This window comes from Haemaphysalis longicornis, unplaced genomic scaffold, assembly GCF_048455015.1.
Source record: "Haemaphysalis longicornis isolate Haplotype H1 unplaced genomic scaffold, Haemaphysalis longicornis Haplotype H1 scaffold_43, whole genome shotgun sequence".
Taxonomy (NCBI): Eukaryota; Metazoa; Arthropoda; class Arachnida; order Ixodida; family Ixodidae; genus Haemaphysalis; species Haemaphysalis longicornis.
This window is the reverse complement of record NW_027526371.1, coordinates 403,176-429,138: the sequence shown is the minus strand read 5'-3', so window position 1 is coordinate 429,138 and position 25,963 is coordinate 403,176. Positions and strand designations below refer to the sequence as shown.

General features: G+C 47.6%; 1 protein-coding gene across 2 annotated transcripts in view; it reads left to right on the top strand.

Moving 5' to 3' along the window:
• The first annotated feature begins 8,066 nt into the window (after positions 1 to 8,066).
• LOC144137646 (uncharacterized) overlaps positions 8,067 to 25,963 on the top strand; it is a 60,820-nt gene continuing 42,923 nt past the window's right edge. For both annotated transcript variants that reach the window (XM_077669586.1, XM_077669585.1), the window contains exons 1-2: positions 8,067 to 8,202; positions 22,109 to 22,173. In XM_077669586.1, the coding sequence (XP_077525712.1) occupies positions 22,122 to 22,173 (52 nt within the window). In that variant the 5' untranslated portion in view covers positions 8,067 to 8,202; positions 22,109 to 22,121. The remainder of the gene's footprint in view (positions 8,203 to 22,108; positions 22,174 to 25,963) is intronic.

Below are 25,963 nucleotides of genomic sequence, written 5' to 3'. Positions count from 1 at the left end.
TAAAAACGCGTAGGCTTCTCCCGTCCAACCTGATTCAAAGTCACAGTTTAAAATCCTTCAACTGGCATTTTTTTGCATTGCATTTCTGTGGGCTTGAAAATGATGTGCATTTCTATTATCAAAGCAATAATTGTGTCCTCTCCCTCTCCTGTCTGAGCTGTCAATGGCCTGCAGTATTGTATAAATAAATAAATAAATAATAAATAAATAAACAAAAAAATAAACAAATAAATAAAACAACCTGGCGAGGTTTGTGTGCAATACGTTTCCGTTCCGGATTACTTTTTGTGTGTATAACTATGCGTGTGCGCTTGAGTTTTCTATACATTTTTTACGCCTTTTCTCCGAAATGCCCTTCGTTCCATGAAATTATGTAGCCGTCAGAAATAAAGATAAAATCATACAAAGAGGGCTAAGATAACCTTCATTTATCTGGCCTGTTTAGCAGCTTATACGGCTTCTGTAGATACTTGGTAAACAAAACATGCGTCACGTCCTATCTCGCGTAGTCATCAATAGGCCGTTATTTTATTTTCTGTACTTTTATTGTGTCGACGTTGAAGTGGGTTCTGATTTTTACAAGTACTAATGCCTCGCTTTAGTTCATCAGAAGAAGCAAACACCATGTAACGCGTCAAACTAAACGATTTTCAACAGGCTCATTGCTCCGTGGAAGTGTGAGGTTGGACATCTTTTATGAAGGACCAACCACTGCTTTCTGGATCACCCGGTGAAGTGGTATGCAATGTAAAGTAACTCCACCTTACCGTTCGCGCAAACCCCTTAAAAGCAAGCGCCGACGGAGGCGAAAGCGACAAACCCGAAAGAAACGTGACTTGTTCACCGCATTTAAATCCTACTTTTTTCCTACCAGATTGTCAGGACACAGACACTCTATTAAGAGTCGCAGGAAAAGCAACCAGAGTGTCTTTCACACCACAGGTTCATGCTCCCAGAAGCCGAAGAGCCGCCGAGTTTCTAGGCAACCGTAGGCTCTTCCGGCAAACACGCACGCATGTTCATGTAAGTGGGACTCTGGACAACGTGTTCCGGTTGTATACAGCTTCGGACGCTTTCTTTTGTTCTTTTAGTGCACTCAAGCAGACTACGCCGTAGACTTTTCTGTTTCTGGTTGCTTGAAGATCTTCTTGAACAATTTCATGCCCATGTGAACTGTTTATGGTGACGTGCTTGATCATTGGTGTGTAAACTGTTTTGTTTTCTACAAATTCGACTGTGCTGTGTGACTTTGTCAATTGGATTAGTGGTTAGGCCCTCTCTTCGACACTGACTGGCGTTCTCCATGTCTAGAGAATAGTACTTTCTAAAAACTTTCTGAAGAGGGGTGTAGTGTAGTGAAGGGCCAGTGCAGTGTGGTGGCCAATCCGCCGAACCAGGAGTATAGCACTGATGACCGAAGGCAATGGGGCCGCAGGGAAGATGAAAAGGAAGGAGCTCGGAAGCGGTCGGGAAAGACGACAGCATGACGGCGCCCTCGCGGTGTAGGCCCGAGGTCCGTCGCCGGCGCTTCCTTCCAGTTTCCGTCCGTCGCGGTGTAGGCCCGACGACAGCCCTGGACGCCGCCGGGAGAAGCCGAGGTCCGTCCCAAGAGTGAGCGGTGTGCCGGTGACGCGGAGCGCGGGCATCGAGGCCTCGCTTCGGGCCCAGGCTATTTCCTCCCGCCGCTAGTCATCGGCACCGCCACAATCTCCGCCGTGGAACACAACGCCGGGTTGAAGCTGCTCGGCGCACACGTCTTGTACTGCTGACAGACTACCACCTCGCGTCGACTCACCGAAGTCACCGACCCGTCCGCGTTCCATCCACCGTGCCAGCCCCAGCGGACAGTAGTGGACCAGTTCCTCGCCAGTCTTGTAAATATTGACCTTCCCCTTTCGTACCTGCCAATTTGGATTACCTTGTGAATATAAGGCGTGAGTTGGCTCAGGAACAGTAGTCCGGCTTATTGCTCCGCACGCGGTCCGGCCCAACATTCATGACAATCACCAACAAGCTTCTTCGGAACCTCACTGGAGCCGCGGAACAGGCGCTCACTATCTACATGAACACAGTGTGGACGTCGGGCTTCTTCCCGCCTCCTGGAAAACAAGCTTTTCCAGGAGGCGGGAAAACAACCGACTTCACGTGGGACACTGCACCTACCAGTACATCGCCATATTTCTCACTGGTCGCTCACCATCCCTCTCCGTCCAAGGCCTTGTATTCAGACCTCATGCCCTTGGGCAGTAAAGGCACACCTCAGGGGTCAGTCATTTCCCCTTTTCTATTCAACGTGGCTATACTCCAGCTCCCTTCCCTCTTGGAATGCATCCCGGCCCTGCACTACAGCATCTACGCTTATGACATCACCGTTTGGATAGCTGGGGCCAGCGATGGTGACATTAAGGACCTCCTTCAGCAAGCTGCCAACATCATCGCCACTTACGCCGACGAACTGGGGCTCAGCTGCTCACGGCAGAAGTCTAAGCTCGTCTTCTACCACTTGAGAAAGCGCCGTCATCGTGATGGCTGTGCGCCCGATATTCAGGTCACGCTGCAAGGCAACCTAATTCCGCACGTGCCCTCTATTCGCCATCTCGGACTCCGTATTCAAGAAAACTGGGCTAACGCCCAAATAACCCGCACCCTTGAAAACACCGCCATCCAGATTGGCAGACTTATTGCCCACATAGCAAACCGCAACCATGGTCTCAAAGAAGCTAACCTCCTTCGATTGGTGCAAGCATTCATTACCAGTGGCATCACATATGCCACCCCTTTTCTGAAGTTTAGCCAGACCGAAATTGGACGTCTCCAATGCATTATCCGCAAGGCGTTCAAGCTGGCCATGGGTCTCCCCAATCACACCTCTACTGAAAAGCTTCTCAACACCGGGACTGTGACAAGTGTGTGGCGCCCCCATCCCGCTAAGTTCAGTGGCCCCACCAGGCTCGGTGGGCAACCTTGTGTGTGGCCGGGCAATAAACACCGCCGAGCACGGCTGCTCGGGGATCAGTCACCGTCACCACCACCACGCTGCATGTCGTCTCTCGGCTGGAGGGTACCCCTACCCTCACAGGTTCACGAACGCGGGTCTAAATCGTGACACTGGCGACGACGGAAGAAGCCCGCGGAGCGGCCGAAGCCACCGTGAACGCGGCCACCGAGAACGCCGAGACACCGCCCCCTCAAGCCAGCCGCCATTACGCCATGCCGCTGTACGGGAGGCTCGAGCCGTTCGAGGGTGAAGGGTCCGCCTGGCCTGTCTACGAGGAGCAAGTCGGCGTGTTTTTCCGGGCGAACGACACACCCGAGGCAAAACAGCACGACATCTTCCTGGCCAGCTGCGGGACCTGCGTCTTCGCTCTCCTGCTCGACCTGCTCAAGCCGGCCACGCCGCACGACAAGCCGCTGGGTGAGCTGCTCGCTACGCTACGCTCGCACTACAGCCCGGCTCCATCGACGTTAATGGAGCGTTTTCGCTTCAATAACCGGAGCCGCCGAGACAGAGAGACGCTCGGGCAGTTCGTCGCAGCGCTGCGAGGGTTGGCGAGTGGCTGCGCCTTCGGGGAGCAGCTCGACTCGCTGCTCCGGGACCGTTTCGTCTGCGGCGTCAACGACCCCGCCATGCAGACGCGACTCCTGGAGCTTCCCGACCCCTCGCTGGACGACGCCGTGAAGGCAGCGCTGGCGATGGAGGCTGCGGCCAAGGACGCAGGCGAGCTAGCACGTGCGGCCGGCTCACCGTCGGCGGAGGCGGCGGTGAACAAGATGGCGGCACGGCATGGCAGGTGCAGTCGCTGCGGTGGTGACCACCCCCCTTCACAGTGCCAGTTCGCGGAAGCGGAGTGCTTTGCGTGCGGACGAACTGGGCACATTGCTCGGGCGTGCCGAGGGGGGACGACGGCAGACGGACGGAAGCAGCAGCCGGCGTCGAGCACAGGTTCCGCGCCAGCCCACGGCCGAGGAAGTCGGCGCAAGGGTAGGCGGCGGGGGCGTGCGGCAGCAGCTTCGGATTCAGCGACTAGGCTTCACGCCGTGGCCGAAGACCCTCAGATTTTCGACATGGGGCACGCGGGCACAGTGCAGCCGTCGGTGCCACCATACATGCTCACAGTCGAAGTCTGCGGGCGCCCCATCTCCATGGAGCTTGACACAGGGGCCAGTGTGTCTGTCATAGACCCACCGGTTTCAGTGCCTCATTCAAAAACCACATAAAGTAACAAAAAGACTACCTTGTAATAATGTTTTAGTTGGGGACAAGTTTATGAATGCGTCTTTTTATGTCGCCTAAACTAAAAAGTATGTTGCTGCACTGCTCACTCTCATTATTGCGAGCATTCATTGTGTCGGCCTCCTCAATAAGGCCGGTAGAAATAGAAGTCCCACTTTCCAACGCTCTAAGGTTCTCTCAAGGAAAGCATTACGGTTCAAGTTATATTAAGGGATGGCTTTTAATTGGAATCGAAAGCATATATTCCTTAAAAACTCGTTTTCTGTCCTTTTAAGACGAGGCTTTCGTAGATTAGCAATTGGGGAGACACGTGCAATTCCAATAAAGTAAGGAGGGAATGGCCTGAGGTGGCCGACCGTTAGCGTTGCGACTGCCGCATGATAGCTCCTGTCGTTTGAAAGGGCGTGATTATTTGTCTGCCGCCTGAACGTCGGTCAGTGCGACCGTAACCAGCCTGTTCGTCAGTAACGCTTAGAGTGTCACACTCGCTGCATAACGAAACCCGCGCAATATAAATTCAATATCTATATATCTAGACACCCGGCCTGGAGAAGTGGAGCGCGGTAAGTTTAAAATGATGTAAGCAAACCTTCGCCGTCTTTACCTTGGTAGGAGCGCGACGCAAGAGGAACAACAAGAGGCGTGAGCGGGAAAGTGAACGTAGGCATTTGCTTGGCAAAAGTCGATAAAGACCATCGTCTTTTGTCGACATTTGCAACAAAAGGAGCGGATACGCGATCAATTTTTTCGAACGAGTTTCTCGAGGTGTGATACTTCTGCATTACGATGAGGATGTGGTGCAAAAAGCCTACCTGAAATTCATTTCTTACAGTTTCTAAAGCGCACAGCTTGAACGAGTGAAGCCCGTTGCAATGTATGTATTTCGCAACATCTGACCGAAAGAGCAGCGAATAGATCGGGCAGAAGTTCCGGACGCATACGGGGAGTGCAGTTATTAATATTTGAACATCGTGTCAGTCGCTTCAGACTTCTTGTCGTTTGAGTTATCCTTCCTGTCGATTTAACCTCCGCGTTCTGCTGTTTCTGTTGAGAAATGTTTTTTGATGCTGTGGTACTAATGCGGCCAGTTAATTTTTCTCGTGTCTCCTTTAAAGGAGCACTGACACCAATTTTCGGCGTTAATATAATTGCACAGTTCGCTTCCTTCACTCAACAGAATACCCTGGCTGAAATATGAGCGGCCTGCGATGCGAAGAACATAGTTCAATTGGATCGCATTTATCGCGCCGACGGAGCAGCGCGCGGAGCGGCACTCAGCAAGTGGACATCAGCGTGACATCACTCCAGGAGAGGAAAAAGAAGTGACGCGACAGCGCTCGCCAAAAACTCGTGACGTCACTTCACGTGCGCGGCCCCACGAGTGGCGAGCGGGCGCAACACCCTCTCAAGCGGGCGCCGGTGACGTCCGCACAAAGCGGTGAGGTCAAACCGGGAGGCTGTCATTTGCGCCGTTCGGGATGAAAGCGCGGGAATTTGAAACAAACGATTTTCAGGCCGTTAAATGTAATTAACTATCGCGCGCTGAAGTATTTGAAGTGCTGTTTCAGGTTCGCGAGACCATTAAGCATCGATAAAAGCAATAAAAGTGTAACATGAAATTTTCGTGTCAGTGCTCCTTTAAGCATGTCATGAACTCCACGCACATGGAAGTAGGCACCCGCCAAAACGTCGAGGATAAAGTACTATGTCAGCTGGAAAAGAAGTCCATGAACCGGTTGGGCTGCTGACGATTCCTAGATATGCGGCTAGAGAGGAAGCAACTCTGGGGTGTTTCAGAAACGAAGGGAGAAAGTCAAAACACCCGCGAGAAGAAAATATGAGTATTTCTTGCATGCATCGTCTAAGCACAAAAACACTCAGTTCTGGTGAATTGTTTCCTCAACCATTGGACGAGTACAATCAGGCCCCGGCCTGCCCGAAGCTTCTGTTTTGGGGGGTGTGAAGCGCTGGCTTTGATTACTGCTGGTGAGCCGCGCAAAGCGCGAGGACTGATATATACGGGATAATATGTATATGAGCATACCGGATACCTGGGGAGTGATATATATTGGTATACGTGGATAGTGCTTATAATGAGCTCAGAAACTGCTTGTTCACAGCTGCTGCTTCCAAAGCTCCTTCAACAGCATGGTAAATGTTTTTTGTCGCTTGTGAATTCAGTCCAAGGTTTGTGACAGCCTACAAACACGGCCAAGCACCACTAATCATGAAACGAAGAAGGCAAGGCCAAGAAGATAAAGCAAATGCTACACAACGTGGAGCATTACAAAAAGGCGGAATAATGTTCAAACATTACACGTTCCCGGACACGTTTACGTGTTTTAAAGGCAAAAATGCTTTCAAAAAAGCTGTTCTCCTCCAACTATCCTCCCCGCCAATTTTCGGACGTCGTCTATGACGAAAAATCCCAGTACGCGCATATAGCCGCCTGTTGGGGTGTTTAAGCATCAATACCTCTGCAAGAACCAACGAAACGTTAATGAATGAGAAAACATCATTTCATTTTTGCGGCTGGGACTATCTGAAACCGAACAACAATGATGTGTACCATCATTAGCATAGTTGGAGAGCTGGCTGTGACAACCGTATGATATATTGTAGCTCCAAATCATACTTTTAAAAAAGTGCCCAACCCCAGCAAAGTGGTTGGCTAACCAGGTGTGCGACCAGCCAGCCAGCTAATTCGTCAACGGCCTAAAAAAAATGGTGGACCAAAATACCTAACATATCCGGCGTGCATCTTTATCATGACACATGGATATATTGGGCGCGTATTTTTGTAATTACACCCTTGCGTGAGGAAAAGGACTACATTGCAAATAAAACCATCGTGGAGGAAAAAGCAGGGTATTGTGTGTTGACAGCCCAGATTATTACCCTTCCCAATTCCGATATTTCAATAAATCAGCCGCTCAGACATACTCATTTTTTGTCCCCATCACACACACCCAGCTACGCAACACACTTAATTTTAACGTCACGGTGTCCGATTTTCGCACCAAACATTTCACCATAAGATATTTGGGTGAACCAAAGTGTTTGCGCAAAAATTGCTTGCTTTATGTTTTAGTCTCCGAAGAAGGGAGGCTACCTTTACAAAAGCAGGGGTACAAAAAGTCTCAGTAGCTCTGCATGTTACGCAAGACAGCAAGGGCACAGCGAAAATAAATGAGAAAAAGACGTGTATGCACGATTAATAATCTGGGCAAGCCTATTCATCAATACAAAACAAGAAAATGTGAACTGAATACAGTGTAACACTTTTAGAGCTACATTTTCACTAATAAGATTTTCAGATTTGAGCCTGACGTGGGAACGAAAATCCGCAATAAATCTATTTTTTTAATAAAAACTTTGTCAATATAACAAAGCAAGTCAGCGCACATCGCAAAATCGACACGCGCCGTTCGTGACCTTTTCACGTTTCAGAAACAAAGAAGTTGTCAACATTTCTTTTTGTTTCCAAACTGTCTAAACAACGCCGATAGCTTATTGTCAGTGAGCCATAAATCATCGCCAAAAAAATGTTATTTTTGAAACACGGAATGTCGGCAAGAATGATGAATTTCCATGCCTGTTTTTCCTACACAAATGTCTTCACGTGGTAGCTAATGTTTATTGTTTTTGAAAATTACCTTCAAATGCCTACATTTTGGACATATAAAAACGTCACAAGGTCAGACGTATGTAATAAACAAAGAGAGGCGTTGGAAGTCCCAAATTATTTATGAATCACCCGAAAAACATGTTTGAAGGGTTCCTTGCAACACAATGATGTAATGCGAAGCAGAACATCAGCATTCGTAGTCCACGTCTCGTCCCGGCTGTCCACCCCATGCGCACATTGCGGTGTCTGTTTTCTTAGATGATATCTATCCACACAGTGGAAACAGGTCTATCCGCTAGCTACGTGTAAGTGGAGATCCTTCGGTGAATTAGCCATCAAGGTACGTTGCGGATTTCGAAGCCATTTAACTTAAAACACCCGAAGAAAGAAAGAAGGAGATTTTTAATTTAACACAACCTAATGATTCAGGACGCTTGCCGTATGATTAACACCTCAACACACCCCATTCAGTATCGTAAGCCATCTAATGCTGCTCAGCACATCAGAGTTCATTCTGTCGTCCGTTCACGTCGTACAGTCGACACGGCAGACGCTGCAGCATTTTGATTTATAACGCGCACTGAACGGCTCGCACCTGCATGGAAACCGAAAAGTATCTTAATAATGCCGGTACTTGATAAAGGTCGCATTCCAATCATACCTATAAATGAAGAACATCTTTACTTTTTGAAACTGGGGCTACTAAGGGCACGTATTCGGTGCTGGAAAACAAAGACACAGGCCAGAATTAGATGCATCAGATCTGTACAATTACACATGAATGACATCGCCATTCAGGGTTATCATGAAGGAAAACTTCCCTTTTTTTCGTCATTGCCGTTCCCTCTCTCCGATTCGAGATGATCACCTTGCTACCAAACCAACGATCACATATACATATGTGATAGCCGATGTGATAGCCGAAAACATATAGCCGATTTCTTCTGCACGTGGGTGGCGCAACGGATACCTCTACGGTGATATGGTGTTTTTGTTTTTAGTCTGGGGAGCATTGCTGATGATTTATGTATTATTCATTTTTTGATTTGTATATTACTCTTGAACGTTGACGAGTCTTCGTAAATTTATGCTTGCGTCAGTGCCCGGGGCGCCACGGGGGCAGCCTCAGGGTTGAAAAAATGGCTTGAATCCGTGCTGTGAAGGTAATTGGAAAGCAAAGCTTTAAACGACACCCACAATTGCTCTTGCGACGTCCCTTGAATTCACAAACATGGCTCTACAAAAAGTAAAAGCTCAGATTCTGGCAGCCGCTACCTGGAATTTCTGGGGGCGGCATCCCGAACGGAGCAGCGACAGCAAGGACCGGGCTAGAGCGGAGGACGCCACCGCTGTAGCCCGGCTGTTCGTCGGCAGAAAAGAAATGGAGAGGAGCGTCTTTCGAAGGGTGAGATAGCCATTCCGATGTGCTAGCTCGGGGCTACACCACTGCGCAACACAAGCGCTGACACCGAAACGATTCATCATTGATAGCAATTTCAACTAGTTAGTTTATCAAGTTTGAGAATTGCGAGAAAGCAGAGGAACCTTCTATAATCACCATTTATCATAACAAGTTGCTCCATTGTCATTTTGTAATACCTCTTAAAAGCACAACCGAATTGTTATTCACCAATTTAGAAAACGGAGTCTCATTCGTGGGAAGCAGTTCGCAAAAGGTAGCGTTTCTCTATCGGCCAGATGTCTGTATGCAGTTTCTATATTTTGTTTTCCCTCCCTGCAAACCAATCTTTAACGTACGTCTTCCATACGACCACTTAATTCCGTCGGGTCCGGGTTACCCACGAGGCGCTGTCGAACAAGTTAATCAAGCCGCGCAAAGGTACAGCACAATGTACGCGAAGTTGCGCGAAAACAGGTCCCAAACACCGTCGCTAAAGCAGACGACAAAGCCGTCCCGCCGACGCGCCCGCCTGTGTGACCAGGCACCTGCGGGCCGGGAACACTGGGTAAGCATTCACCGCGCCATCTAGACTGTGCTCCATGAGTGAAAATCGCCCTCCCCCTCCCGATCCGCGTTGGGAAATTCTTGCCCGCACGCCAAGAAAGAACCGTTGGCTGGTAGAGATAGAAAGCTCTGCTTTAAGAATACAGATACCACCGTGCGGCACTCCCGGCAGAATTGACGCTCTTGTAAATGAAAAAGGAATGAAAGCCCCGTCGTAGCGCTCATCCTCGATTACGTCAACTACATCGGGAGTAACACGCATGTGATAAAGGTTTGGTTGTAGGAGCTTGTGTTGAGGAGCGTTGAATAGGTGACCTACAAGCCACTGTCGCAGCCATTAGGCGTTCAGGGCAGCCGGGAAAAGGCGGGTCGCCCGTGGTTTTCTCCTTTAGCCTGAAAATCCGGAACACGACCCTGAAGCAACAGACAAGCTATGTAAGTGATCCAACCGTCGACCGGGAACCAGGCGCGCGATGCCCGCCTTTTTATTTACTGATCGGTGACATCGCAGTGAAATGATGCATGGGAGCCAACACAGAAGCAGAGGGAATACTCTCGGCACTGCAACGCCTGCAGATGTCTCTGTACGGGAGCCGCCGATAACGTGGCCCCACCGGACGTTATTCTAATTAGGCAGGGTGTCCAACGAGCCAACGTTCGATGCTCGACCTTAAACAAGTGTGTAATTGATCTTCAAATCGATATCTGAAGCCTTTCATGTTCTATGTTTTCGATACATAAATTATTTATCGCATTTACGCTTCCATTACGCATAGCAATGGCTGAACCAGAATATTTCCCCGAAATTTGGAAGATATGTAGGTGGTGGTTGGGGGGGGGGGGGGTGAGAGGCAAGATACCGTAACAGCGGTATTCAAGTTAGCATGAGTTTCTATCGTTCCTCCTTCCGATTCCTATCAAAGCCCCAGCATCCGATACAACAGTCGGACCGGAGAGGGTGGCGATAAGATCAATTGGCTAACCTCCAATACCTGAAATGTAATTTGTAAAGGTAAGTTCGTACTTGGTCATATTAGTGGGGGATTGTATAGCAAAGCACGAAGCTAGGTTTGTTGATTGGGTGAATAGTTCTCTTAGCGTGTTAATCAATCGGGAATATCGTGGCAACCAATCCTAGCCAAGACAAGAAATACGGCGTTATGAGTACAGAAAGCATCAGGAGAACTGCGTACGAAGTGTAAAAAAGATAGCAGCGTTGTGACAGGTGTACGCCGAAGCTTAAATTTCTCACTGCGAGACGTTTGCGTAGTTCTAGATGTAGCCTTTAAAAGGAGGGTTTAATGCACAATGCTGCAATGTTTTGTTGTATTACTTGGACTCTTCCGGACAACTGCAGCACTAAAGATACGCGTCACTGGATTCTTAAAACAGTCGATAGCTAAAAACCAGACACCCATTTTTTTATTGGGCTACAGAGTGCCTTTAAACTGACATAGCGGAGGGAAATTGACACTTTTTCCAAGAGTGCTTTGTTTAAATCATTTGGCGCAATTGTAAGGCATCTCAGGCATTCAACGTTACTTCAGGGTTTGGGGAAACTGAGTAAATTAACATGGGCCACCCAACAACTGATTTGAAGGGGCCGTTGAAGAAACGATCGAATTTGAAAAATGCGCACTAGATTTGTTTGCCCATATTCACGTGCTCCTAACCAGTATGCGCACGCTTTCATGTGCTTGCCAACGTAGCTGATAATAGGTATACATACAAGCCTTCTTGTAAACAGCCTGCGAGCATAGAGCGTTTCGTAAAACAGGGATAGCATGCTCCCTGGCGGAATACTAGTCTAGTTGGACGCCGTAGCTATAAAGTGTATGCTTTGAAAATTCGTCCCATCCACTCAGGGAAAAAGGATGACCGGTGAAACTTCGCTCAGTCTAAGGAGTGCACAGAAGAAACACCTTTGTTATTCGGGATTGAGCATACTTCCTAGTAATTGACTGAATGAATCTTGGAAGGACTAGGGCGTTATACCAGTTGACAGACAGAAGGGTGTCTGTTTCCCTCACGCCCCGTGCGTGAGGGATACGGACAGCTGTGGAGTGCTACACTCTTTGTAGCATGCCCACCAAAACCACTCGAACAGGAATAACAGCGCTCACGTCACATCTTCCCATGAGACTTTCACGTTTAAATCTACCGCCAGCACAGGAGGCATGCCATAGGTGAGCACGTCGGGGCTGGCTGTATGTGCAGGCCTCTTCCTCCCCCCAGGAAAGCATAAATGAAATACCGTTGATCTTCACGTGCTTGGGTTTTAAATACGCCGGCCGCAAATTCACTCAGGAAACCCTTCAACGGCCTCGTTTCTAGGCGGAAATAACACTGGCCACAATGTCAGTCCAGCGGCCTTTCAAGAATACAACATAAAACACTAGATCTGTAAAAACACTTTGAGTTGAACGCAATTTTGCTAAGTGCATGACATATTATTAGCCTGACATAACAATCGTCGCTATAGAATTATACAACGAAGAGTGGTATAATTGGGGTAGTTGAATGATGCAGGTAGTTCGGGCACAATACACCATCCGGAAACGCGTTGTTATTTATCGTCGGCTAGCTATTACAGCCTCCCATATCGGAGTTTAAGTTCGTTGGTCAGCTGATACACTGTACACGACAGGCGTGGTCTGACATTCCCTGCCAGACTTGGTTCTTAAATCTTAGAAGGCAGAATTGCGGTATTTACAACACCCTCTTAAAGGCGAAAGCCCTAAGTTCCCTAGTCAGTGAGAAAACGCTGTTTTAATTGTTGCCCTGTGTCTGGTGATTTTTCTGCGGATATGCCTTTGTGTGCTATATAGTTACACGCGCAATTTTCCCCCAAAAAGCCTGGCGCTCACTTGAAGGGCTGCACGCACAATAAAGAAATATATAATTGCCGAATATAGTTAACGGTAGACGAAATCAGCTGCCACATTTATGTGTATGGCAGCGTGTATGGCACGTTCCTGGCTTGCGATAAGATCGCTGCACTCGGCTGCGGTGAGATGTATGCTGCGTGCGTAGTCGATGCTGCTAGCTAGACTGCATACCTCGGGAACCAATCTCGTCGTTAACGGCAAGCTGCCTTATGGGAGGATGTGGCTGGGTGAACTTGTTCCTTGCGCGGCCATGCCGGTTCGCCCGAAATGAGGCTGCGTGCGTAGTCGATGCTGCTAGCTAGACTGCATACCTCGGGAACCAATCTCGTCGTTAACGGCAAGCTGCCTTATGGGAGGATGTGGCTGGGTGAACTTGTTCCTTGCGCGGCCATGCCGGTTCGCCCGAAATGAGGCAGGGGTGGAGCTTCCGGTGGTCTCCTTGGAGATTCACTCAAACAATGCCCTCACATGAACACCAGGCGCTTTTGAACACCTGGTGCTTAAAAAAGATGCGAAGCTTCTGCAGTTTAGCCTCTGCCAATACTATACCTAAATATAGACCTACCGTTACGTCATCAGCTCTTCCGCCAAATCTACTTCATTGCATGGTTTGAACAAACTTGCCTTGAATTCTGACGAGGGTGTTACGGCTTGCTACAAGCCTGAAGTGCTACATTTCGCAAACATGCTCTGAACAATTAACCTGCCGCAAAAAAAAAAAAAAAACAAGCTGCAGCAAATCCCTCTTTTAATTGCAACCAACAGCTTAATCTGGGGTGAAGTTCCCGCGTGCATTAGCGGCATTGGCTACGCTCTGGTGGAGACTCGGTTGCATAGGATAAAAATTGAATTTGTCGAACAGTGTTGAGGTACTCAACCGGAGCAATGGCACTAATCAGAGCGCCTTTATTCAACTTGCTCCTACTCTAGCCAGTGGTGCTAATTGTGGGCTACCTAGTATCCGTCGTCGTTTCCTCAGCATACTCCAGCCGGCTACAATTATTTTTTCTCGGGCACGCAAAGGACACGCAAAGGCAAAATAAATGCAATAACGGCCAGTTCAGAATCCTGAGTTAAATCTGTTAGGTAGGTCTCTTTCTATCGTTAACCCCGTAATCCTCCTTCGCATTTTTAGTAGCAATGTCACTTCGTAGTTAAGATTTTGTTTAAAACTCGCCTTGAAAGTAAAACATTTTTGCCCAGGGTAAAAGTTTAATAGGAGGCTGTCTTTGGTCGATGTGCGTTGGACCTTCGGCTTAAAGAAGATTCTTCGTAGTTTGTTTGTCGTTTGTTTCGGTAAAACAGAGAAGTAGTCGACGCAAGTCTGCTTCTAGTGATTAGCAGATCTCGTGGGCGTGTTAAATATAGGCTGTCTTCTGCCTCGGGTCGAGAAGTCACAAGTTTCCCGGTGGGCCGGTACCTACGTTCTGTGATTTCCATCGATTTCAGATGGTGTTAACGGTGTCATCCCTTGAAGACACAGGTTACGAGATGGAGTGATTCTTTTATTCATTCACATGCTCGACGAAGCCTGCTCGAAGTTTGTGGGATACTTTGTTTTGCCGGTGTATGAACAGGCTTTAACCACGGCAGTGAAGTAGATGCAGTGCTTGCGTCGTATACTGACAATTCCGTGATTGTCACCGGTGGTTTTGGCATTAGTGATTCGTCTGCGCGGACAACTTATTTGTGATTGGAAACTAGAGAGGTCAGTAGCTGGTTCTGTGGTGTTTGGAAAACATTGCCTCAAATCCATGCTGTGAAGTTGGTTGGAAAGCATAGCTTCAAACGACATACACAACCACTACCCACGCGACGTCACTTGAACTCACACACTTGGCACAACAAAAGTGAAACCAGAGATCCGATCAGCAGTTACCTGGAATTCGCAGGGGCGTCATCCCGATGTCAGCAATAGCGTCGGCTACAGCCGGGCTAGAGCGGCGGACGCCGCCGTGGTAGCCCAGCCACAGCCGACGCTATTGCTGCGATCGCGATGACGCCCCTGCGAATTCCAGGTAACTGCTGACCGGATCTCTGGTTTCACTTTCGTTGTGCCAAGTGTGTGAGTTGAAGTGACGTGGCGTGGGTAGTGGTTGTGTATGTCGTTTGAAGCTATGCTTTCCAACCGTGAGTTGGGAAAAAGAATGCGGAGAGGAGCGTCTTCTGAAGGGTGAGACAGCTTTACCTAGCCATCCTTATGTGCTAGCTTGGGGCTACACCACCTTGCGACTCAAGCGCATACACTGAACAATTATGCATGTGAGTTTAGTGTTTTCTATTTATTCGATTAAAACGAATTAGTTTCGTGAGTTTGACAAATCAAGAAAGCTTAGAGAACATTTATAATCGTTATTTATCAGACCCTGTTGCTCCTTTCGAATTTAGTTATACCTCTTAAAACACAACCGAATTGGTATTCACCAATTTAGAAAACGGAGTCCCATTCGTGGCAAGCAGTGCGCAAGAGGTAGCGCTTCTATAGCGGTCAGATGTCTGTACGTAGTCTCTACATTTTGTTTCCCGCCCTGCAACCAATCCTTATTATATGTTTGCCGTACGACCACTTTACTCTGTAGGGTGAGGGTTACCCTATATGTGCTATCGAACAAGTTAATCAAGCCGCGCGAAGGCAGCGCGACATGAACGCGAAGCTGCTCACGTTGAAAACAACCACCGCTAAAGCAGACGACAAAGCCGTGCTACCGACGCCACCGCCAGCGATCATGCACTTGCATGCGGGGTACACTGGATTAAGGCCCCTGTATTTTTCAAAGGTAGCGCAAACCATTGTACAAAAAGGAGAGGAGAATATCCTCCTCGCCATCTGGGTCTCTCCTCACCCCGTCGCCCTTTTCTGCTCCCCTATTGGACCAGGCTCAACACGTGACCAATGACCTCCGATGACAACCCCCCCCACCCCCCTGGGTTTCCCTTTCACCGGGCAGCGATGCCATTAGGGAGCGTAGGATGACGGGCGCGCATGTGCGCTGCACGTGAAGACAGACGCAGGTACATCTTTCTTAAGGCCGTCTCGGCTGCATCGCGATACCGACTTGCTGTGTCATTGGCTGCTTCGTAGCATTGCAAAAGGCAATCAGCTGTTGTTGTTCCAGGAGAGAAAAATGACATTAAACGACGAGCGATATGGCTGCACTGCACCAATGAAAAAAGCTTTTATTGTCACCGAGGAAGGATTTTCGAGTTAAGCAGTCACTACTAAACTCCTTCATGTATACTTGCCCCTGGAAGTTCTTTAGATGAAAGTTAGGCTGATACTGACTTTCGGGTTAAATGAAACAAACAAACAAAAAAAATACAGCATGACGTTTCCATCGACGCTTTCTCACATGATTTAGTAACAATGAAAGCACGATCATGTCTAGCTCGCTCGCATTCGTTGATGTGTTCGAAAATGCCCACGGTAATTACTGCAAAATCTTTTGCGCTCGCGATTTTTTTCTAGTTGCAAAAATTTGCAGCGGAAGAAATACGTTTCACCAGTGACCTCCTTTATAATATATTCTATTCGCTTGAACTCTATGTGGTCGGTCTTTCTCTTCTGAAATTGTATTTTAATTTACCCCATTTTTGTGCACTTTCATGACGAATGTGGTGCATACGTATGTACTTATTATGAAAGAGTGTACTGTTTTTAGTTGTGTTTTTATGGGGTGCTTGTTGTGAGCGTACTTGACAGTGGTGAACACAGGAGAAGGGGGAGGGGGGTTGATTTGCGAGTTTACCATTAGACATTATTTCAACAGTTCCTTCAGAACAGGGTCCTCAGTAGACGTGAGCGATGCAGCATACAAAATAACTGTGATCCAAAAAATATTTCTGAGGCATTGATAACAGGGAATAGCACCGGCATACGAAAATATTAGCAATTGAGCAAGGATAAAGTCCCTGTGTATGCTCTCTTGGGAACAAAATGTCCTATTTTTGCAACAAGAATGCCAGCATTAGTTGCCATAAAATAAGGACGATAGATAAGTCGCAAGTAAAACCACGATGCAGAACGCGTACACACACGGGAACAAAAACATTCTTTAAAACTGAACGGGAAAAGTAACCACGTGAGTGCAGTTTGTAACCTTAACAAATTAAAGTTGGGCGTATGTAGGGAATAAAATTCCCTGCCATGTAGCGTGCATAGATTGATGCAGTTTTTTTTTTTTCGAAACGCGTCCACTAATCAGAGCACCTTGCTTTTTAATATACACGGGCAGTAACAAAAACTGTCTAGGAGTGTGTTTTCTCCAGATCTATGCTGCGCCGATTACGCTTAGAATTGAACATTTCCGCATGCAATAAAAGTACTTTCCTCCCACTGGACGGTTTCAGTATTTTTTGAGCAAATTGTACACACACGACCAGGGCCGTAGCCAGGAATTTTTTCGGGACGGTTTAAGGGGTATTGGAAGGAGGGAGTTTTGGTGAAAGGAACACTAGGTCCTGTTTACACGCTGCCTGGAAAAAATTTCGGAGAAAGTCCTAACCCCCCTCCTCCACCCTTATCTCCTCTTGGCTACGTCCCTGCACACATTTCTGAAACTAGGCGTATATGTTACAACTTTTAGTACGGTTCTGCGGTTAGAACTCTACTGGTGCTCATAACTTTTTGACGTGCCCTTCCGCACATCTGTGAACTGAACAAAAATGTATTAATGCTAGGTTTTTGACCTCCAAGAAGGGTCTCAGATTTTAAATCTCCGGTGGGATACCAGTAAGGGAGATTGAAATGGGCCGGCACGAGCGCGCAGTTTGTTGCCCTCAAAACGCTGCATGATAGCTAAGGCATTCACCAATCACAAACTGTTCTTCTTACACATTATCTGCGAACACCGTTGTGAAAGTACGTCCAGAACTGTCGCGTTTTAAAGGAGTACTGACAGCAAATTTTGACGCCTAAAAATGATATAATTGGTTTGAGTAGTTTGTACAGATGCCTCACAGAAATTTTTCCAGCGACCCAAGGCCGCAATCACATCTAAAATCGAGTTTGATTGTCCCGGCCGCCAGCTTCCACAAATCGGCAGCACTAGCGAAATCGCTTTCGGCGTGACGAAACATCGGCCTTCGTGTCTGGCCGGTTCACGGCGACGTCATATAGTCGTTTTCGGAACCGGAAACGATATCCTGCGCTGCTGTTGTCGGTGGTATTCGTTTGGGCAGGAGACGTGGGTGTAGCTGTGTGAGCAATGCTTGTAAACTTTGCGCACTCTGCCTGTTCGACGTCTTTGCTCTTCAGTTCGTGGCCGGCGCATGGTGTTGCCTTGAACTAGAGCCGAAAACTGCGCTGCGTCGACACCGCGCTGTGCGCGATGTCGACGCGCACCGCGGCGACGCGGCTGTGCGCGTCGCCGAGCTCGCTCAAGTTGTGCTATGGCAAGCTCACGGAATGCGAAGTACTGCTCGTGGAAGCCTCTCCGAGGAAATCGACGACATCGCCAAGATATTTTCCACGCGACGACATGCAGCGCTAAACGTGGACTGAGTTCATGCGTGGCGGCGGCCGCAAGAACTGTCGCCCAAGCCAGCGGGCTCGGCGTTGCTCGGTTCAGCTTGGGGGTTGGGAACTTTAGGCTTAGTATCGTGGCGAATATTGGATCGCCGGTATCTGTACAACTGCGAATGACCATCCCTTACACAACTTTTCAATCCACCATCATCCCATTTTTCGCATATAGAGCATTATTTTGGCGATAATTCCCGTTTCAGCGATCGGTGATCAAGACATCTGCCATGGCCTATTTTGATTCTAGCGCGCAGGCGGCGGCATCTTTCGGCCGCTTGCCGCACCGCGGTGCCAGCAATGCTGGGTCAGAGCGCCGAACCTCCGCTGCCGGTCAGCGTAGGCTTACCATCGCGGCATATATCTGAATGCCGCTTTTAAATCAGCGCTCATAACAACCCCTAGCACAATTTTTCACCACACTAACATCTACTTTCTCGCATGTGGAACTTCTTTTGCGCGATCAGATTGATTATAAGAGTGGCGACAAGCTGTTACTATCACGGTCTGCGCCGGTTGGAGCCGCAGTGATATTAAAAAACGGACGACGGCGAAGACATCGCCGGCCTAATCGCCTAATCGCCAAATGAAGTTGTTCTGTCTGTCGGCTGGCAGCGACTCATCCGAGTCTGACGATTCGGACGACATGTCGACTACGCGGGCAAGTGCGGACCATGTGCAATCGTAGCAGACGATGCGGCGAACGTCCCTGACGTCACGGGTGAGACCGTGACGTAAGGCTGGCCGGCTTGCAGACTGGCCTTCGAACGGCCATTTTCCCGCGCGACGACCGAATTTGAAGCTGGTTGCAATAAACGTGCTATAATTAATTCTATGCCGGCGGCTGACGGCTTTCGGTTTGATTTTCGTAATTACTGGGCCAATAGGTATTCTTTACAGCATAAAACCTGAAAGCGAGAAATTTTATGTCAGTACTCCTTTAAGCACTTCAACGCGCCGCGCATACGAAACGAAACGGTCCGGCGGCGCGCTCCGCGGGAGTCGCTCACTAATGGCGGCCGAGAGAGACGGGCGAGGAGGAAACGGTGCGCGGAAGAGAGTTTGCGCTACCTTTGAAAAATACAGGGACCTTGCGCTGGATAAATTCGCCGCGCCATCTACAGTGTGTTCCGTGAGTGAAACCCTCCGTCGCCGCCTCAGTCGCCCCGTCGCCGCCTCCGCGCGTTGGGAGTTTGTTGACCCACGAAAGAACCGTCGTCTGGCAGATCTAGAAAGCTTTGCTCTAAAATACAACTTTAGGAGCGGTGTAACCAGATGTGCATAGGGGATTCTGCTTCCTGTATTGCAGCTCTGTACTCACTGCGCTGACGGCGCTCCTTGTTAATCACTTTTCGCGAAGCAACCACTTAGTTTAAATAACCTTTCCGAGATTTACGTCTGATAATTTCTATTGACTTGGGTAGCCTTCTAAGTCCAATAGGTTTGTGGTCTGATTGCCAAACTGTGCCCGGTTGATCTCCTGTCGCGGTGTGGATTTATAATAGAATTTCAGAATACTTGGTTTGGAAGATGCGTGCTCCAGGACGCAGTATGCTGCAGAGGCGGTGTCGGAAATCAGTGGCCGGAGTTCTTCCCCGAGTCACTGCAGTCGTACCAAGCCCTCGATGTAGTCTTAAGGTTTCACGTAGTCGGTGTAGTGCATCGAGCATTCAGCCTTGGCGAGCGCTGTTCAAGGGAAAACCCCCTAGGATGAGGAGATCAATAGACAGAGAGGGAGATAGAGATAGAGAGAGGGTAAACGCGTTTACTGTAAAAAGCAAAGGGCAAAGTATTTCTTCTGCCCTCTGTTCAGCAAGCGCTGATCATTCAAGCCAGAGCGAGACAGAGCTCCATCCTAAAGCTCGTAAGAAGAAAGGGAAGGATTTGCGAAGTTTATAAGTAGGAGTGTTCCCTTGCTTCGCGTGCCTGAAATATGTGCTCCAAAATTATTGAGTCAACTGGTCCGTTGCTCCCTTGTTTCACGGCCCCAAATGTTGAGAAACTGGATGGCAGGCCATAGCACCGTTTAGAACAACTTTGTTTCACGAATTTCGCTCTAAGCGTCGTAGGAAGGGAGTCACACAGCCGATCGTCCGACCGCTGAGCCAGTAACGAGCAACTGCCACGATCGCGACGCACAAGCTACGCCCATACACCCGTATCTGCGTGATTGGCCTCTTTATTATCATGAACAGGCTTAGGTTCTAGTAGCGCAGGATTGCTACGGACGGCAAAAATGGGAGCTGAAAACAACGAGGTGGACATACAGATGTGGCAACGTAGTGTTGGTATACACGGTCCATCTAATCATAAACAACGCTAGCATGCTTTTTTTCTTAGTTTGGGTATGGATCGCGTGCGTCATCTCACTTTTGAAGAAATGGCAGATCTTCGAAGTAAAATCGGTGCAATTGGCTGCTAAGAAAACTTTATAATGTCATATCTTATATATTTGTCATATAATTATGACAAATAACTAAGCGGAATCTCCTCAACGTCTGTGCCTAAATAATTTTGGGCAAGGACTAGTGAACGCTTTGAAACTTCCTATACTCCTCGATACTTGTACGCTAGCCGCCTGCTTAGATAAAATGGTTGTAACTCACGTTTTACAGAAGTAACCTTAAAACAAAGTCTATTGCATGTTTTACCTGAAATGATTGCATAACTGTACAGAGTTTTGCTCCCGCCTCCATAGTTTCTGATTATATTATTCGCCGCTTTTAAATAGTACGATAAGAGCACCTATACTAACCCATTGAAATAGCACCACAAAGCAGCGAAGAGAAATGGAACACACAGCCCGGAATTCATCCAGCTGGATTTGAGTTTTTCCTTGCGAGCTTGTTATCGTAATTCACTGTATTTTATTATACAAATAATTAGATAAAATACAGTAATTGCCCATGCACTTGTTTGTGATGCCGGCCATGGTAAACCATGTTTGGTTGGTTGTGATCGTTTGGCAGTTTCTCTCTCAAACTACGTTCACAGCGTGGGTTCTGCCAGTGAAGAGACATCCCTTTGAACACAGTTTTGATACAAAATCTTTAAATTTGCAACTCAGACTGCTACAGACTAAATTGCATCCCTGATTTCAGCGAAGCCGCACACGATCGGGGCGACCATACTCGTAACGCACCGTCAGTTGCAAAGGGCATTCCATCACAAGAAAGACCACGCTCGAGCAGAAATGTTTCGCCCAGTTCTTATAGAACGATGACCCAAATAACGGCATTCAGCTTTGAGCCTCTGCAGAGCTAATGAACAAGCTGTGGTCCTAAAAACAGTGTTAGCCAAAGTTGATGACATTCTTTGATTTCTGGTAGGCCCTCACTGGAACCTAAAACTGTTCACACAAAACTCGAGGACTCCGCCGTCTGATGGTAGCCTCATTATATGGAGAGAAGGTGCCTGCAACAATTCAACTGAAAATGATTTAACAGACGTTTTTCTGTCGTAGAAAAGGTGTTATAAAGCAGGAGCTGGGTGCTTTGTTCTTGATTTGTTAACACTAAATAATGAATGCGGTGGAATTAACAGCATTCGCAAAAAAACTGCGATCACTGTTATTCATCTAAACATGAGGAACAAATTCTAGATCCATTCACTACGGTCCTTTACAATCGAAAACTTACTGCGAGAGATTTTGACGCAGAAACCTCCTTTAGGGTCAACAAAATCTTTATTGCCGTGTAGTGTCACCCGAGTAGTGAGTAGAGCCTTACCTTATGCAGCGGGACCTAGTTCATACTAACCACCGTCTAGATTATATTACAATGAACGTATAATATGGCGTGGAATAAGTGGAGTTTTTGTGCATGACATAGACAAGCTAGGGCGCATTACAAACTACTTCATTTTTGTTTTGCAGGAAACGAAGTGACATGATCCCCACATTGACATTTGTTTCAATTACCCTGGCGTGCTTTGCGAAAGGTAAGATGCTTTTCGCCTTGCAATTAAGGACATTAAATACAAATAAAATTAGAAACTCACAAATTTGCCTTCGTAAAAACAACTCCTTCCAGTAATTGTTTTGCCTTTAAAAGACATTTTTAACAAAAAATATAAGCCTACGTTTGTATAGAGATAAGAACAGCGCTCATAAACAACCTTTCCCCGTAATTAATGCAAACTACTCTTGGCAGAAAATCACAGTCATGTTCTAAACGTGAAATCAATATTAAAGAAGGGCACTTTAAAAGTGCTACTCATATTGTTACATGGCGGTAGAGCAGACAAAACGAAATATGAACGATGGCGAAGGGATGTATTTACAAGCAGGGTATTTGTACAAGCGGCGATGAAAGAGCTAGCGCCAGCTACACCCGTCTCGTCGTCTCCGGTGGTGAGTGTTGGCCCCTTGAGGCATTCTGCGTCTGTGTGTCCCGTTACTTCACCACGAAGTTGACAACGACCATCCCTCTCGAGGCCAAGGTTAAGTAAAGATGGCGATGTGGTCAGAAATGCGTTGAGAATCTACCGTCAAATCCTTGCCCCGTCAAACCCCGCAACAGCAGTGCCCGCTAACACCACGAAGGACCGACCAACGTCATGAGAGACACACCGGAGATCTCGGCAAGGGAATGTCGCCGGCTTTACGTCCGGTCACGGCTTCTGAGGTCTTCTGGTCTGGGTGGGTCATGGTAAGGGAACACGGGTATGGGAAATGTTTCCAGCCATGGCTCACCGGGGCTGGGTTGGACTGATGCAATCCAAAAGCCTGGGACGGATTTTCATCGGGCAATACAGGCCGTAGCTGGGATGCTAGGATGCGTGTTTCCAAACGCTTCACTGCAGAGTGCCCCACGTGCCATGTGTGATGTCATGGCGCGTGGCATTATATCAAGCTCCTCCTAAAGCGCCCCGCCATTCGGGCTCTGTGGGCTCGAAGCAGAGTTCCGGGTACTCGCACTTATGCCCTGGTTTTAAGCCCCAAATGTTTTTTTATTTCAATGTTTTTTGTGAAGTCGATTATTTAATTGCAAAATAACTCACTTCTTGGTGTTGTGTTTGTTATGAATGGTGATTTCGTATGTTTTAGGTAGCTTTAGTTTCTGGGTGCAGCATGTGACCACGTTTAATAACGTTCTGAATGGCGCGCCGACACCTGTCACGTTGGGCGCTCTGACGCGAAGCATTTCGATATATGCTGCCATGATGTGGATGTTAAACCACCAAGGACGTTAAGTGGCCGCAGAGCAAACGAAAGTTACCATGAACGATGGTGAAGCGTTGTATCCAAGCGCTGAAGCGTTGTAATCCGTGTACGACCGGTCATGAAAGAGCACGCGCCAACCACAGCCTCAGGGTACAGTGTGTTGGCGGGCAATGGTACCTTGAGGCATTGTGTGTCAATAAGTCCTGTTACAATATTTTCATAGGCTGTTGCCCTTGGCTCCTTTGACAATGAACTGCACCTCTCGATCAGATGTGGCCTACACCTATCTACTGGTAAGCGACACTGTGTTTAGCCGGTTCATAGACTCATAGAGTAAGGGGAAGACTCACGTGGTGCTCGCGTGCGTAATTTTCTTGGATAATCAGAGCTGGCTTTGCTGCCGCTGCTATCTTGCACTTTCGAATCCGCTTCCAATAAATAGTGAATACATCCCATACGCTGCCATGTCACATCTTGTTGTGTGGGTTGGCCGCGTACTCTCTACATACCACCCGCCGAAGCAGCTTGAGAGAACACGGAGCTTCGGAGCGGCCTCAGATTTCTTGCTGCACCATGCTGCCTATCGGTGATTCTAGATGCACCACACCGCTTGTCAGCGTCTATCCGTCCCGTCACTACGGCTATATCTCTGACCCTAATGACGTCGACGGTGATAAATTGCTCAGCATGTTTGAGAACATCGGTGGCCATAACCGGTGGGCTGAAACACTCATTCTGGTTCACAGTATGTTCTACTAAAACGAAGCAGCCCAAGTTTTGTTAAAACGCTACAAAGAGGAACTTACAAGCTAACACATCTTGAAAGAGAAGTTCCAGAGTTTGTTCAGCAAGTCGGTTAAAAGCACCAGCTGGCTGTAAAGGAAGATCTCACCTCGTACCCCTGTTTTGTCTAGGACCATTTCTGCGACATTAGAATAAAAATACTCCGTTACTACCATGTCGTACCTAATTTTTCACCATTTTTGCCTAATCTTCTAGTTAGCTCCGCCAGCCTCTCTGTCGCGACGTCCTAATTAGTACCTGACGTAACGCTTATTTTCGGCGACGAGGTTACTGCATTTCGGTCTTCCCGCTTTATTAGTCCATTCTCAAAACCTTCCCTGACTCTGTCACAGCTTCTTGTGTCATTCATCTCGCTTTTCAATCTGATAAATTCGAGGCCCTAAAATTTTTGCAATTCTTCCTGAAACTCGTTATCTGTAGCTACCACATGGAGAACAATCACCACCTTCGCTTGCGCTAGCGGCAATCAGCTCCTTTGGCGTGGTCCTTGTATGCCGAAACAAAGCTTTGTTTAAACGGCCATAAGCCTCTGTACAATTCGTTTTGACGACCCGTAAAGGCGTCCCAGTATTAATCTGATAAGCTGACCACACAAATCGACTGAAATGCTGCGGGTATATTTGTATGTTCGATTACCATGTGCATCGTTTGAATTTCATGGCAAGTTTTTTTTTTTTTGGACTGGGCAATGCGTGTAGACATATCACCACGATCTTGAACGCTTCAATAACAATTGCTTCACTTTCTTTAATTGTGGCTAGTGCAATTTCCACCACTTTTAGAACCATAACTTTTTCATCTCTTCCCAAATGGGTCTACCACAAGGTGTTCTTTTCTCAGAACTTTTGCTTCATACTTTGATGACCGCCGGGTTTGTATAAACGATCTCTGACTTCCGCGGTCAAGCAGCAGTCTTGCATTATCTCGTCCTGGTACTCCCCCTAAGCAAGTCACGGCTTTCTGCCGTACTACTCCAGTGAATCTTCTCGATGTGCTGCGCGCATTATACATGCCCTGTTAGATGCCTGCTTTTTAGTGTCGGTCGAAGCGTTACTTCGTGCTTTGTCTCTGAGATTATTGCTGCAGATCTGCATTTCAAGCGAGCCCTCACCCTTTCTGTGTCTAACATTGGACCTACCGACACGCCTTTTGTAATTAGGTCATGTGCACCTCAACTATGCCCAGCTCGTGGCCAACGCCGCTTTTTTATTTCCATCGAAACCTGTCTGCATTCATTCTCTGTCATATGATCCTGTTGGTTACACAAAAGATTACCCTATCTGCTGGCCATAAAACTCGCCGATTTTCCCGTACTTTCCTCGTTCTTCCATGCTTTCCCACTTTTGCTCTTGTTCTGTTTCATCTCTGCATTCCAATTGCTCACGAAGAAGTGCTAGCAACTTCTTTAGTGTCTCACAGTTGTTCCTTCGGACAGAGTACCTTATCTCTCCTTGAGCATTGTTACTATCCGGACTCGTCATTGCGACTTCTTTCATCTTAAACTCAACAGTTAGTTCCGGAGGCAGCACTCTCTTATGCACAGGCATCAGCGTAGGCGTAGAACACTCTGTAGAAACATTCAATGCCTCGTCTGCTAGTGCGTGCACTTCTACTGTTTGGAACAGTCTGCCAAACGTATTTATTTCTTGTGGACATTTAATTTTATGTAGCTATAGCAACTCATTAATGTTCAGGTCAACAGATTGGTATTTATTACCATATAAGTCCTCCAATATTTTCACTTCATTATAGCAGTTGTTT